The following is a 15212-nucleotide window of genomic DNA, read 5'->3' as shown; positions in this document are numbered from 1 at the left end:
CCACAAGTAAGAACTAATGATGGTTTTTGAAATGTAGACTTTCTCATCGAGCGGAGAACATACACACACATAAAGCTCACGTACATACATACACTGCATATTCATCACCGACATTTTAGGCAGATGTCCATACTCTCTACTTCTAGGGACTCTACATTCGTTTATGCAGTGGTTAGCGCAGCCATTGCTCTTTGATGGTTTTTGGAATGTAGATTTGCTCATCGAGCGACAAACGTAATTGGTTTTTACTTGTGGATCAACCAATTACGTTCGCCGTTTGATGAGCAAGTCTACATTCCAAAAATCATCGAAAAGCAGTAGCTCACTGCATAAACGAATGCAGTCTATTCTTCTATTGTAGACCGGTACTAAAGCCTGTTGCACATGAAATGCATAACAAAGCATAAGCGTAGCATAAGGCTTCTGGACCAATGGGAATCTTATGTAAATCAATATGGCGATTTTATGTTGAATGTTCATTGGTCCATCGGTTTTATATTGTGCTTATATTATGTTATGCATTTCATGTGCAAGGCCCTTTAATAGATTTTCAGTACTGACTAGAGTCCTATATAAAGAGAGAAGCGACATCAAACCCCCACCACAACCTTCAGTATCCAATTGAGTCAGCCACCGCCATTTTGGGACCGCTCTAACGTCATCAAACACCATTCGTATCATTCTGCAAACAGCTGTGGTCACAATATGGCTGCTCGCTTAGCCAATCAAGTATCAATCAGATTACCAATCAGAGTTTCGGACATCAATGTCGCTTCTCTCTTTATATAGGACTATAGGCTGTGTTCCGTTTTTACTGGCAGTACTGAAAATTTATAGTTCATGTCACCTATACTATACATTTTCAGTACTGGCAGTTAATATCGGAACACAGCCCTAGTACTGACAGTGAATTTACGAACGCAGACTCTGTCAAGGTACGACTTCTCCCTAGAGAAGAAGGAAGAAAGGCTTCTTTTCCGGTTGTGAATTGCACGGAACACGATGGGTATGTTGAACAAGCTTGTTTAATACTACTGTAATTAAGAAATAATGATCGTGAAAATTGAAAATCTCTCGACGAAAACTGTATCAATATATTTTGCTTTATATTTTTCACGCTATACGCACTTACAAATGTATAAATCATATTTTTCTCCTTGATGCGCTCATGTAGCGTGGTGCAGACAACGTGTATGTCTAAGATACCAATGTAGATAATATTAACGTGATGATTTTGTTTTGTATTTGAACGTGAATATATTTTTGGTATTTCTTCGTATAAAGAAATTTATTTTTATGTCTTAGAGAGTGTAGTACAAAACCTAACCTAATCATTCAATTTCTTTTCACAGGTAAACCCAGAGGTCTTCGCACTGCACGTAAGCACGTGAACCACAGACGCGAACAGCGATGGAATGATAAAGACTACAAAAAGGCACACTTGGGAACCAGATGGAAGGCTAATCCTTTCGGTGGCGCTTCTCACGCCAAAGGCATTGTCTTGGAAAAAGTGTAAGCAATAACATTCATATGATAATTTTAATATTAAAGTTTAGTTGTCATGTAACTTATTGGTATCTAATCGTTCAATAGAGGAGTAGAAGCCAAACAACCCAATTCTGCCATTCGTAAGTGCGTCAGGGTACAGCTGATCAAGAATGGAAAGAAGATTACAGCCTTCGTGCCAAGGGACGGTTGCCTCAACAATATTGAGGAAAACGACGAAGTTCTAGTGGCAGGTTTCGGTCGTAAAGGTCATGCCGTCGGTGATATTCCTGGAGTACGATTTAAGGTGGTAAAGGTTGCAAACGTTTCCCTACTTGCTCTTTACAAAGAGAAAAAGGAGCGACCTAGATCTTAAGTTATCAATTACTCCACCAGAGATGTATTTGACAAATATAAACATATAAGTTAAAAATCCATGTAATCATTTTATTTCAAGTTTATCAAAGTATTTTCCTCTACATTAATATCCATGTATTTATGGTACAATTATATAAATAGATAATCCCTTTTTCTATGTTACAAAATTTGTGTTTGGAACGTTATAAATATTACTAAACAATTATAAAACTACAAGAGTATAAATATTGTAAGATCATTCGTCACCATTGCTTATCAGATTTTCAAGTTCCTCATTATAAATGACTATATCTTCTATAATTGCATTTAAAGGTGTGGCAGTCTTCGGTAATTCCTTTGCTAATTTTACGTGAGATATTTCTTCTTTTGCTTGTAGTACCTGTAAGTGTCCATAAAAGATGTATTTGAAAATTTGTTAAAGTATTATTACAATAATGAATGAAATCCATACCTTTTTCAAAGAAGAAAAATCAGAGCAGATGGTTTTAATGTTTGAACAAATAGAATCAGAAATATTTTTATCTAAACTCCTCACTTTTACTGGCCAAGATGAAACTGTGTGAAATGCTTCCACAAATCTTTCCTTTTCTTTATCAAACAGTGCATCCTGTTCTTCATTAACCAATCTATTATCAGTCTACACATCAATTTTTACATAAAATATCAGTAATTTGTATATTTGGTTTGTAATTTTATTATAAAATTTAGTTTACACCAAGGACATTTATATATATTTTAAGATATAAGACTTTAATATGTATACTAACATTAAGTACTATAATTATTCCAAATTGCTTAATACTCGTAAAGATAACTATATAAATAAATATAATGTTGTACCTCTACGTGTAAGTCTTCAGACAAATTTATTCTAATTTCTTCACAATCATTATTCAACATCTCTTTTTCACTTTCCTCAATATATTTATTAGCTTCTGCATAACTTATTTTTGGTTTAATGACAGCTAGAGAGGAGGAAGCCTGTTCAGCATCATCAATGCACAACTAAAAATATGTTTACAATATATAATTTACTAATTATTAATAGATTAATTTTAAAAATATATTTATTCATCATTATCATACCTTAATAATATCTGTAAGTGTTTCTTCCGTCTCACTTGTACTTGGTAAAGGTTCCATGTATACTTTTTTCATAAAGTCTAACAATAATCTTAAAACTGGCAGTTGCTCCTTAAAGGAACATTTACCCTAATATAAACATTAAATATTGTTGATACAAAATAATGTTAACATAATTATTCAGCATAATTTTAATAAAAATTTGTCTTAGAATTCTTATAATTTTTCAAAATATAATTAAAAATTTATGGATTTATTATATAAATTAGAATTTTTTTTTTTATGTAAATTCTGTGAAATATTTTTTATTATACAAGTTTAAAAAAACTCATCAAATCTAAGAAAGTTCAATATATTTTTTGAAACGTCTTTATAGATTTAAAATATAAAAAATTCTTAAATATATTGAGGATTTTTTTCACCAATGAATTTAATAAAGTATATTTATAAAATATCTAAAACAAACCAGTAATACATTCTTGTTGTTGCAGATTCCAATCTGAGAGTAGTACTCGAATAATTGATCTAAGAAACAAAAAAAATATATGTGTGAGACATTCCACATGAAAGGGGTCCACCTCAAAACAAACTGCTTGGAACTTTTTAAATAATAATGAAAACTTGTTAGTGAACATATTGTATAAGGTTGATGATAAAAAAATAAGTATTACATACCTTGCATCAAAGATATTGAAGGCTGTCATTTTAAGAAATTTTTCTTTTTCAAACATTTGTAAAAATTAAAACATTTTTATAGATATGATTTTTTTAGGATTTTTCTATATTTTCAGATAAAAATGTTAATTTTAATAAGAAAATAAAAATTATATCCATTTGTAAAAATCTGAAAAAATCTCAAAGCCTTTAATATCTTTGATGCAAGACATATAATATTTATTTTTTTATCATTAACCTTATACAATATGTCCACTAACACGTTTTCATTATCATTTTAAAAATCCCAACTAGTTTATTTTTAGGTAGACCCTTTTCATATGGAATGCCCCATATACGCATTTTTTCGACACTTTAATGTCACATCTTTAAATATTTTTTTAATACATATTAATTGTAGCATAAATGAAAGTATAGTTTTAGTTGTTGAGTGCGACATTAAATTGTACAACTGATAAAATAGAAATACCTTCCAAAGCAGCATTTTTCAGCTTTTCCAAATTGATGCCAAGCGACGGCGACTTTTCTGTCAGGAGCCAAGAAAGTAAACAAACCCGATTTTCACCACTGAGAATCGTTGCCTCCAAGTCCTTTGATTCCGTGTTAGTAATGTGCGGATATCGTAAGTGTAACAACGTATTGTATATGCTTGTCATAACATCATCAGAGTCATTCATAGTAACAAATTATGAGATACACATAAAAATTAGAGAATAATTTTACACCAGCTAAAAAAGAAATTTCAATTTTGCAATTACTTATGTCCGATTCAGATATTCATTTTTCGTTATTTTGTAGAAATATCGCTAGATCGAACAATACTACATGTCAAAAAAAACGTATAAAAAAACGTTTAAAGTTTCGAACAAAAGACATGGAATGTGAGGTTAAACAAGATGGTAGCTTCACTTGCATTTTAAGTCCAACGGGCAACGATGCTCCTTCAATCGAGTTCTTTCTAGTGTAGGCACCAGCCAATTAGGCAGATGGTAGCGTCTGATTGGCTGAAGTTGCTGTAATTCTTGCACTAGCTACATTTCAAGAGATTAAATCCCAAACCACGATAACCGTGTCCAAGGTCCGTGGATTGGCGTTGGAGGGGAAGGAAGGTCGTTGCATAGCCACCATTTTCGAGACAGCGAGTCAATGTTAGTGTACATAGGTACACACTACAGCTATTAGTTGTATAAGTGAGCAAGTGTGCAGTAAAAGTATGGCCGCCGCCATTTTCGTTCCACATCGTTGAAGTGGATGCAACGACCTTCCTTCCCCTCCAACGCCAATCTACGGACCTTGACCGTGTCCACACATTTTTTCAGAATCCACGCTATTTCGATCATAAAAGGCTGCTTTCCTTTTAGAGAACACAGTCGACACTTTTAACACAAAGCGGCACACTTTGCTTTCCATTTACAAACTCAATCGACACTTCCACTCTACTCAGGAGGAGAGTCTGAAACTGTGTTCAAGTGTTAATTTGTGTCGTCTAAAAGGAAAGCAGCCAAAAATTTGTTCTCTTGAAAAAAGTCGAAGTTTATTGAATCAGTTACTTAAGAGTTTTTGACATACTTTTTTACATATGGCATCATAAAGCTTACATGTAAAATTGCATAATGTGTGATACCAAGATAAAAAAAATCAAAGAAAGAGAAAATGTCAACTTTTTTGCTTCATAACATAGCAACTTAAAAATTGAAAATTTATAGAGGAAAAAAAAAAGAAAATTAGTTCAAGGGATGATGCACAACTTTTTATAGCTAGTGGATATCATTAATTTAATTCTCTTATCCTGCATATGTATGATTTAGTTTATAAGAACTTGATTTAATGAACTAGAGAAAATTGAGTTTCAAAAAGCTGGCACTACGTCCCAATTGAAGGAAAGGATATTCCAATAAAAAAAAGCTATCAATTGTAAGACTTCAAGCCTGTGCACATCTTTAATGTTCATAATTTTTAAAAACCAGACATTTCCAAGATATTCTTTATTAAATATTTTCTTATTAAAATACTTCGAGCTTAATAATTGACATGTTTAAATCAAAATTATCATTTATGTTAATTTTAAGGAAAAAGATTAAGACTCATATTTGGAACGTACTTATAAGTTAGCGCACTGTTGTCTTACTGTAAAAACTTTGTTTTTACATACGTTCATACAAAATACATAATACATAAAACAAAAATAGAATGATACAAATAGTGCGCTCCATCATTAAACGCCAATATTCTCAATTCTGACTTACTTTTTTAATAGACCATTTACAGTATAGAAAATTGTAACAAATGTAACACAAATAGGATAGAAAAGTTGTATTTAATATAAATATAGATAGTATCTTAATATTATAGAACTTTTTAAGAGCAACATGTAACTTAGGTAGCTTTAAAGAAATCTTCTGAACTGGTTGTATAAATATGCCCTTCGCAGAGAAGAAAGTCCAATATCTCGTTTACACGAGGTATAATATGTTTAGGTATTTGTACCAAAATATTTTTTTTCTCGATACCGCATTCAGCTTCGTTCGCCGATCTAACAACCTCGAGAACTGCCACTTGCTCAGGTGACATACCACTCATTGTGCTATCAATCATTGATGAATTATTAGTATGTAGCATAGTTTCTTCTGCAGGTTTCCTAGCCATTGATGTAATATACAGAACCTCCATAAAGTGGGCTGTTAGATCATTCAAGCTCTCCAAGGGATGCATACGCAAGATCATTACAAATCGTTGATTACTTTGCGTGCGCAGCACTCCAAAAATTCGTACATATGTATTGACCTGCGTACAAATGTTACTTTCTGCAGGATCCTTATCTGCTTCTAGCCACATCATAGCTGAAACTGTACCTATAATATGAAACAAAATCTAAGTAAATATTTTCCTTTCTAATAATGAAAATAACTTCAAAATTTCAAATAATATAAAAATTATATTTTACATGTTTTTAAGATTTTCTGATTATACAGAAATTTTATTATACATATGTAAAATTAGTTTTTTATACACAAAAAAAAAATTTTCAAATGTGTAAAGAGAATGGCATTTAATGGACATTTTTATAAAATATAAAACAAGAATTTATTTAAGATGCTAAATATCGTAACTCTTTGCAAAATTGTGTCCTGTAATTGTAAGATTGTGATCATCAAGATCAAGATAAAATACCTGTGTCATCCTCGATAGTAAACGAAATTTTTGTCGTGTCTTGCTCAATATGACGTATGATTCCAACAAGTTTTAAAGTATTCACGGTTCGACCGGCGATCTGCAGGTCTTCTGTACTAGACGTAATGTGTTTTATCAGTACAGGAATGATGGATCTATCATTATTTTGTGATCCTTTTCTGCCGGTACTACTGCCCTGCGTGCTTTCGTCCAAAAATCCACCTCCAAGGTTTGTAGAGCTTGTATTCCACATTATAACAAGCTGTTTGACACTTACCGAAGGAGATGAACAAAAAACTCGGAAATTCGGTTTTTCGGCGAGTCGTACCCAAGTATCAAAGGTACTTTGTACGCGCGCAAAACTTAGATTAGGTTAGAAAGTCAGTCTAGTGATTTCATCAGTGGTTTGAGAAAAAAAAAATAAAAGTTTGTTCCTTATAAGTTTATTTTTATCAATGGACGAGTTCGTTAATTATCATACGATTGGTTGATGACTCAAATCAGTTAAGTTGAGAATATTTTATCAATATTTAATTAATTTCTGTCTTTGTATTCGACCAATTGTATTTGATTGTTATAATAATTTATTCTTTTTAGATGCATTTTTTGAACAGTTTATCTCCTCAAGTAGAGACCCTCAAAGGAGAGTCTGGAAACATATGGTTTGTTTTCTGTTCCTGCACTAGACTGCATTAGAACAGAAAGCCCGTAACTAAAACCCGTATCAGACTACGCATTGAAAATTGAAGATTGAAGATTAAAGATTGAACTTTGGCCAATCAAAATAAAAGGAGTTAAAATTTCCTTGTTTTGATTGGTCAAATTTCAATCTTTAATCTTCAATCTCAATCTTCAATGCGTAGTCTGATACGGGCTTAAAGGGCCTCGCACATGAAATGCATAACAGAGCATAAGCGTAGCATAAAGCCTCTGGACCAATGAGAATCTTATGTAAATCAATATGGCGACTTTATGTTGAATGCTCATTGGTGCATCGGTCTTATGTTGTGCTTATGTTATGTTATGCATTTTATGTGCGAGGCTCTTAAAGGGTTCATCAAATGAACCTAATTTCATCAAAATCGGTGAGGTAGTAGGTATTCTTCAGTATTACCGAAAATATTCTCCAACGTGACGCTAAAATTCCAAACATACTAGGCTGCGTTCAGATTCTCCACCCGGTGAGTGATCTCTGGGTAACTGGGTAAATGGGCGGAGCTAATGAAAAGCTCCCTAGTGGTTTATGGAATCTGAACGCACTCTCAAACATTGGGTGTGTTTAGCAAATAACGCTGAGAAATAGTAACATAAATATCTCAGATTCAGAATAAATTACATAATAAATTAAGATAAACGATAAAGATAATACATAAATATTTTACTATGAATATTTTTATCAATATAACTAAAGTAGATGAAAATTAAATGTTCGTAGAATAGGACGAATCAATTTAAACAATGAAAATAAATTTTTATTTTAACAAATTAGATTAAGATATATATTGCGCATATCATCTATTATATGTATAGGCTTGTTTTCTATTCCTGCATTAGACTGCACTGGAACATTCCTTCTTGTTTTTACTAACTTTACTAACTTAACTACTAACTTTCACTTTAAGTGCACACTAATTCAGGGAGTTCAGGAACAGAAAACAAACAGTATATTTTATTAGTATCAGAAAATATTTAATAATACTAAAAATCTTTAACATACTAATCTCAAATATAAATATTTATATAACGGTTTTGTGAGACTGTAGACCAAGAAACCTTATATTAATAGAATAAAAGATTAATATTTATTAATCTGTAATTACATAAACAGAATAATAAACAAAACGTTTAAACTTTACTTGGTTATTAACGTTTTTTTTTATTATATTTATACATTTTAATTTTTATTTACTATAATATTTTAAATTAAATTTATTTTTTTATTTTAAATTTGTTTTAAATATACGAGCTTTATCACAAATGTATAGAAATTTTTATAGCGATACATTTTGGAACGCACCTTTACGTCACCCACCCGTTTCACCCGGCTCAAGGACCCATGTGGTTTTTCCACTCTCTCGGGATAGACAGAGTGATAAAGTGAACGACCCACCTAATGTCCGGTAGGGGCACTCTAAAGGAATCTGAACGCTCTTTAGGTGCCTGGGTGCACTCGGGTGGGGAATCTGAACGCAGCCCTAAATATGCAGTAGTTTGTAATTATAGATTTTTTTGTTGTAAGATGTTTTCAAAGAAACGGCTTCATTATATGACGAGGCAATTTAAACTTATTAAATAATAAGCTGTTTTAATGTTACTACCAGGAAGAAAAGCATGATATAGTGATAAATATAAGATTTTTTTAATCTTTATCTATTTTTGATTTACTAAAAATTCTACTGTTACTTTCACTTTTATAAGCTCCAATGTCTACCAGCAAAAATTTGTATTTGTGGTTACATGCAACCAAAAGAACAATGCTAAATATTTTTTTATAATTAAAATAAAGAGGAAAATTCAAAATTAGGAAGTGCTTTCCGTATATTGTTGGATTTACACTGCATTCGACGTGCGTTGTACGACGCTCCGCAATCAATCAGAATACAAGATTTTGCTTTGTACGACAAATTACGAACCGAATTGAGCGGAAGATGGAAACTAGACCTATATTGATTTTTATTTCAAGACTGTTTATAGCGTTTTCAACTGCAATTTTAACCCAGGTTCGTTGCCATTTGCCGGAATTGTTCAATTAGAACGAACGATCGTCGCTATTAAGTAATGTCTTAAGATATTAATACAACTCTCTGATTGGTCGATGATGGTACCTAAGATGTCCTTTGTTCTCTCATCTTTTGTTCTATATTTCTATTTAGTTCTGTATACAATCAAAATTATTTTCCTTAAAATTAATTAAATTAATTTACTCCAAATAACGAAAAGCACGCTTTCACGTTTAGATTTGTTACAGTAGTTAAAAAAAACAGACCATTAATTCAAAGTCAGTAAATCGAGTGCGCTTATTAATTGGAGTCAAATATGTGACGTCATTAACCTACTTTAAGTTGGGTTTAAAATTACAATCAAAAATAATAAGATTGTAATAATTAAAAGACAAAAACGCTAAAAAAAGATAAACTGTGCAAAAAAATTTATTAAAATGAACAGACCTAATAATCGAATGATACGTAAATCTATAATCGGATCTAATTTCACAAAACTAAAATTTTGTTTTATTTGCGTACTTCTCTAACATTTGAAGTAAAATTAATATATATTTGGGTATTGACAGAAAAAAAAGGGAACCTTTGTGTATAAAAAAATGTGAATAAAATGAACGAACTTCAAATATTATAGATAGTAATATGTCCGATTGGCACAGCCAGTTAAGCTCGACATATCTCTCTTCCACTCTATTATTTCGTTTTCCAAGTAGAGAAGAGATCTCGCGGCCCGGTCTGGACACTTTTTCCGCTTCTACGATTCTATGGAGAGAAGGATAAGAATAAAAATATTTTTGTGTAATAGCGTGTTGTGTCGCATTGAGACTGATTTGGCGCGTGAGTGACGCGCGTAAAAATATCTCTGAATCGTTCGCGATCGTCAAAGATGATGCGAGGTGATCGGAGATCGTGCATGTTTCTGGTTTGTTGATTTTATGCTACCGCAAAAAGTATCATGGCGTCCAAGGGCCATGTGGATAACACGGTGAACGAACGTCGCCTGCGACCAATTTACGGTACGTATATTTGCGCCGACTGTATTTCAAGTCCGTCTTGTGCACTCTTACTAGACTGTTCGGACCCGAGATTAGTGACGAGGTTATATAACGACACTCTGTCCGAGGTTTCTTTCTATAATAGCACCCGGTATGAGGTTTCTTTCTGGATTTCAGACTGGCTGGACAATGGAAATAACAAGAAGGCTCTCCAGGAGGCGGACAAGGTGCTCAAGAAGCATCCGACTAACCAATGCGCCAGGGTGCTCAAGGCCTTGGCCCTGTTGCGAATGGGCAAAGAAAATGAGTGCCAGGTCATTATGGACGAAGTGCGCTCTGAGGTGCCCTGTGAGGATTCCACTCTGCAAGCGATGAGTATCTGCTATAGAGAGATACATCAACGTAAGTCCTTAACCTTCTGATTTCAAATATATAGATCATATTTAAAATTAATTATGTTGTTATTACGTCAATTTTTGTGATAATTTTATGCACGCAGCGGACAAAGTTAGTGAGCTTTATGAAGCTGCTGCAAAGGCTGATCCTAACAACGAAGAACTTCTAACGCATCTTTTCATGTCATACGTTCGCCTTGGCGATTATAAAAAACAACAGCAAGCTGCTCTTAACTTGTACAAATTAACTCATAAAAATCCATATTATTTCTGGGCTGTTATGAGTATAGTGATGCAAGCTATTCATGCTGATCAGAAATTAGCAAAAGGAGTTATCTTGCCTTTGGCAGAAAGAATGGTTAGTATATTGATTGTTTATCATAATCATTGTAATCGCTTATTTAATACACAAGGAATTATGAGAGTTTATTAATTTGTACATGATTAATATTTCATCAATTATTATTTTTTCTATGAATATATTTAGGTCCTAAAATTAGTAAGGGAAGGAAAAATAGAAGCAGAACAGGAAGTGCAACTTTATCTAATGATATTGGAACTGCAAGACAAAAATGAAGAAATATTGAATGTACTGTCTAGTCCTTTAGCTTCCTATGTCTCATATGTACCTCAACGAAAGGCTACATGTCTATTGAAACTAGAATGTTTTCCTGAAGCTGCTAACGCATATCGCGCACTTATTGAAGAAAAGTAAGATTAATTTTGTTAATATTCCTTTTTGTCATTTTCTCATCATTTACAGCATTTTAATACAAATAATGTTATGCTTGCATCACTTAAAGTTGTTATATTTATATAGTATCGACAATTGGGCATTTTATCAAAATTATCTTTCTGCGGCCTTAAAGTTTCAACGTCTGACAGAATGCTTGGATTTTTTTAACCATATTATCAATATGTCTGAAAAGAAAATTCGTGCGCCATATTTGGCCCGCCTAGAATTATTAAAGCGATGCCAGACTGAGGATCTTCAATATAGTATGACCTCTATGAATTTTATGCATCAATATTTTTCTCAATTTGGTGAAAAGGGATGTGTAGTTGGAGATTTACGATTATATCTAAATCTACTTACCCCCAAATCTAAATTTGAATTGTTTGAAAAGGTAAGAAAAACAATTTAACAAAATTTTGATACATTTTAAAAATTGCGTTAAAAATATAATGATATTAATATTTTAAACTTTAATATATATTAGTATGTATTTAGTATGTATATTATTTTCTATTTCAATAATATTAAAATACAGCTGCTTAACGTATTTGTAATATTGTAGATTGAAGAAGATATTGGTATTGCACCAGATGGATTTCCAACTACAGTACAACAAATGCAAAGGCAGATTCATTTGGAGCAATTACGGCGTATTTGTGGCTTCCACCATTCTCCTTTAGCAGACAGGGACAAACAGGAACAATTGATAAAGCGATTATGCGATTTATATGAAAAAGGCAATGAATTATGTCCAATGCAGGATAGATTGCCAACTGATTTTTGTCCAGCAGATCCATATATCCTATTGGCTACACATTTATTACATCAATTGTGGATTGATACTAGTGATGCATCTTTTCTTTATAGGTAATAATAATTTTTTTTCCATGATATAGAACAACAAGCTAATTATATTATTGAATAGAATTATGAATGAAAAAGTACTAATAACATTTTGAAAACATGCACATTTTTTAAATAATGGATTTACAGGGCAATGTCATTATTGGAACATGGTCTTCTGTCGAGTCCTGTAAATTTTCACATTAAAATTTTACTTGTGCGTATTTACTTGGAAGCTGGTCTAGTGGTCGCTGCTGATTACGCGTTCGCATTACTTGATGTAAAACATCTTCAACTAGATTCATTGGGGTATCTCCACGTGCCACTTCTCGCGCCTCTCGGTAACTTGCCTCTGGCCTCGACAACTCTTGATCATACAGCGAAATTTTTCATAGCCAACTATAAGGATGTATGTGTTTTCAAGCATACTAGATTTAAGGAAAATATATAAAACTTTAATTCGATTTAATGTTTTTTTTTTTTTAGAGTGCGGACCATTTAACACTTGCATACAAATATGGAAGTTTTATAAAAATTCAGGATTTTGTAGAATTAAGAGAACGCCTAGAAAATTCGTTTCATTTTGCTATGACAACTGTGGATAAAATGCTGCTTGATTTGTGTTGGTGTGACAGTACTGCTTCTTTATTTTCTACTTTGAATAACATGCATATCCAACCTCATCTTGATTCAATTAGATGGACATCTTTACGAGATAATCGTGATTTGGAGGTAAGTATTTTGAGAATCATATAATTTGAAGAAATGTAAAACTGATTTAATATTAATGATATATAAATTTAATAAACTGTGGTGTTAAATAGGTTGTTCGTGGATGGGAACCACTTAATCAGAATGAGGAAGATCCAAGAATGCAGGAAGATACACGTATTTGTATGTTAAAACTACTTTCTGCAAGAAATGCCATATTGCGCATCTTGGCGGCGAGTGTCGGATCATCTTCTATGTATTTGTCTCAAATATCTGCAGAACTTAAAGAGTTAGCAGAAGAAACTATACCGAATATATTAAAGAAATTTGGTACAGATGGAAAATTGAATAAACCCTGCAAAATATTGGTTCCACTCGATGCTGTGGAAAGATTACGCGAAGCTTATCATTCTGAACAATTAAGGACTATAGCGTGCCTTGCAAAATCACTGTCTCACTCTCATTGTCCAGACTTTGATTGCATACAGATGCTACGAACAACTCCTTGTTTGCAAACATTACCTATTCCTGAACGAGATAAACCAGTATCTTTTAAAAACTTTTTACTTAGAGCTTCAACTTGTAGCGAATCTTTAGCAATCATCAGCGCAATATGCTGTGCATATGCAGTACAATCAGAACCAGGCGCACAATCGCAAAAGAAAAATAAGAAGAAATATAATAAAAAAATCGAGTCAAATATGATAAACGAGACCAATGAGACCAAGGTAAATTTTTTTAAATCGATAATCGTAACGTTTTAATACGTAGTAAAATATATAATAAACAAAATGTTATAAATAACTTTCTAACATTGTTTTATAAGATATTTATGGAACTTCAATATAATAAATTTTTATTTATTGTATTATAGACTTGGAGAGAAGTAGCTGTATTACTATCAGAAAGAGTTGAGAATTTAGATGCGGTTCTAACAGAATTTGAAAAATATGAATTACACACAGGATTGGATGAGAAGGATGACGTATGTATCACTATTATAAAACGTGGACAAGCAAGTCTTCAACAAACCTGCGGGTTGGGACCGAGATCCCTCAAATCTCGTAGCCAATCCATATTAAGGCTTTTAAGTAATTTAAAAAGCTGAAACTATTTGACTGTATTTGTACAAAGGACATCTATATCCGTCTACTTTTCATAATTTTCAAAAATGACTTGAGAGTTCTGTACATAATTCTTAGCCTCAATTCAATTATAAATAACGAATGAATGGCCAATGGTTTAATGCTGATTAAAATACTTGAGCCTACTTTCATTTTTATGAAAAGCAGTTAATACACTGCCATTTTGATCAGTTTATAACTAATGATATATTCTTTAAATAATTAACAATTGTAAAAATCGAAATAGTATTTCTGAAATAGTGAAATTTTCAGAACTAAAGACACTAATTTTATCAATTTAAAAACGTGGTCTATCTTATGTGCCATTTTTTCATTATAATAGTTATTTTATATATTTTACATCGCGAAGTCTTAATTCGCGTATAGATCAACATCACTTATTTTATGAATTATTTTCATTTAGACATTTTAAAGAATAACACTCGTAAATTGCATTTAATTATATTTTGTGGCGTGTGTATGTGTGTGTGTATGTATATAATATATATATATATGCATATGTATGTATGTATATATGTATATATACACACACATATATATTTTGTTTCTTTTCCACAATTATATAAATTTATTATTAAGTAATTGATTATTACTTGTTAAACCATCCGATAGAATCGGTTAAAAAATAATTGCTTACTGGAAAGAAAGGAATAAATTGCTAATACGAGTGCAGAGAAATATATAATGTATTTATTTTGTGTAATTATTTCACTTAAACTAAAAGAATGGATATATTATCGATTGTATCGTTAACGTCTATGTTAATAAACATACGTAAATTTTTGGATGTTTTATTACGCGTGTCTATTAATGTACACATTAATGATTGATCATTGGTTATACCAATGATTTTTCTCTATGACTCATTAGATAAG

At 32.0% G+C, this 15212-nt stretch overlaps 4 protein-coding genes across 5 annotated transcripts; 2 read left to right on the top strand and 2 right to left on the bottom strand.

The window, feature by feature from the left end:
• The first annotated feature begins 798 nt into the window (after positions 1 to 798).
• Positions 799 to 1922, top strand: LOC105202061 (40S ribosomal protein S23). The gene is made up of 3 exons (XM_011170435.3): positions 799 to 1006; positions 1353 to 1512; positions 1594 to 1922. Exons 1-3 carry the CDS (start codon positions 1003 to 1005, stop codon positions 1859 to 1861), a joined length of 432 nt encoding a protein of 143 aa, XP_011168737.1. The 5' UTR covers positions 799 to 1002; the 3' UTR covers positions 1862 to 1922.
• LOC105202059 lies at positions 1912 to 4795 on the bottom strand. 2 transcript variants are annotated; one of them, XM_011170434.3, is made up of 7 exons: positions 4535 to 4795; positions 4091 to 4349; positions 3413 to 3471; positions 2950 to 3075; positions 2704 to 2868; positions 2315 to 2500; positions 1912 to 2242 (listed from the first exon to the last, which is right to left on the bottom strand). In XM_011170434.3, the coding sequence occupies exons 2-7, from the start codon at positions 4296 to 4298 to the stop codon at positions 2099 to 2101; spliced, it is 888 nt and encodes a 295-aa protein (XP_011168736.1). In that variant the 5' UTR covers positions 4299 to 4349; positions 4535 to 4795; the 3' UTR covers positions 1912 to 2098. The 2 variants fall into 2 exon arrangements, with proteins under 2 accessions (XP_011168736.1, XP_039303813.1); XM_039447879.1 differs by lacking the exon at positions 4535 to 4795 and having other exon boundaries at positions 3422 to 3471; positions 4091 to 4515.
• A 738-nt stretch (positions 4796 to 5533) lies between these two features.
• Positions 5534 to 7355, bottom strand: LOC105202062 (replication protein A 32 kDa subunit). The gene is made up of 2 exons (XM_011170436.3): positions 6793 to 7355; positions 5534 to 6473 (listed from the first exon to the last, which is right to left on the bottom strand). The coding sequence occupies exons 1-2, from the start codon at positions 7043 to 7045 to the stop codon at positions 5998 to 6000; spliced, it is 729 nt and encodes a 242-aa protein (XP_011168738.1). The 5' UTR covers positions 7046 to 7355; the 3' UTR covers positions 5534 to 5997.
• Positions 7356 to 10161: 2806 nt separating this feature from the next.
• On the top strand, positions 10162 to 15131 carry LOC105202063 (N-alpha-acetyltransferase 25, NatB auxiliary subunit). Its single transcript, XM_011170437.3, has 10 exons — positions 10162 to 10528; positions 10685 to 10909; positions 11007 to 11260; positions 11390 to 11613; positions 11723 to 12029; positions 12201 to 12505; positions 12632 to 12890; positions 12968 to 13213; positions 13306 to 13920; positions 14067 to 15131. Exons 1-10 carry the CDS (start codon positions 10468 to 10470, stop codon positions 14298 to 14300), a joined length of 2730 nt encoding a protein of 909 aa, XP_011168739.1. The 5' UTR covers positions 10162 to 10467; the 3' UTR covers positions 14301 to 15131.
• Positions 15132 to 15212: the final 81 nt, after the last annotated feature.

This window comes from Solenopsis invicta, chromosome 1 (genome assembly GCF_016802725.1).
Source record: "Solenopsis invicta isolate M01_SB chromosome 1, UNIL_Sinv_3.0, whole genome shotgun sequence".
Lineage (NCBI taxonomy): Eukaryota > Metazoa > Arthropoda > Insecta > Hymenoptera > Formicidae > Solenopsis > Solenopsis invicta.
Note: the sequence above shows the minus strand (reverse complement) of the source record. Positions and strands in the feature narration are given on the sequence as shown.

Coding starts and splice junctions, on each gene's coding strand:
- LOC105202061 (XM_011170435.3), top strand. Junction 1,513..1,593: donor GGCATTGTCTTGGAAAAAGT/GTAAGCAATAAC, acceptor ATCGTTCAATAG/AGGAGTAGAAGCCAAACAAC.
- LOC105202059 (XM_011170434.3), bottom strand. CDS start 4,298: ATGAATGACTCTGATGATGTTATGACAAGCATATACAATACGTTGTTA. Junction 3,472..4,090: donor GAAAAATGCTGCTTTGGAAG/GTATTTCTATTT, acceptor TTTGTTTCTTAG/ATCAATTATTCGAGTACTAC. Junction 2,869..2,949: donor CACTTACAGATATTATTAAG/GTATGATAATGA, acceptor ACATATTTTTAG/TTGTGCATTGATGATGCTGA.
- LOC105202062 (XM_011170436.3), bottom strand. CDS start 7,045: ATGTGGAATACAAGCTCTACAAACCTTGGAGGTGGATTTTTGGACGAA. Junction 6,474..6,792: donor TACTATCGAGGATGACACAG/GTATTTTATCTT, acceptor TTCATATTATAG/GTACAGTTTCAGCTATGATG.
- LOC105202063 (XM_011170437.3), top strand. CDS start 10,468: ATGGCGTCCAAGGGCCATGTGGATAACACGGTGAACGAACGTCGCCTG. Junction 12,030..12,200: donor AATTTGAATTGTTTGAAAAG/GTAAGAAAAACA, acceptor GTAATATTGTAG/ATTGAAGAAGATATTGGTAT. Junction 12,506..12,631: donor GATGCATCTTTTCTTTATAG/GTAATAATAATT, acceptor ATGGATTTACAG/GGCAATGTCATTATTGGAAC.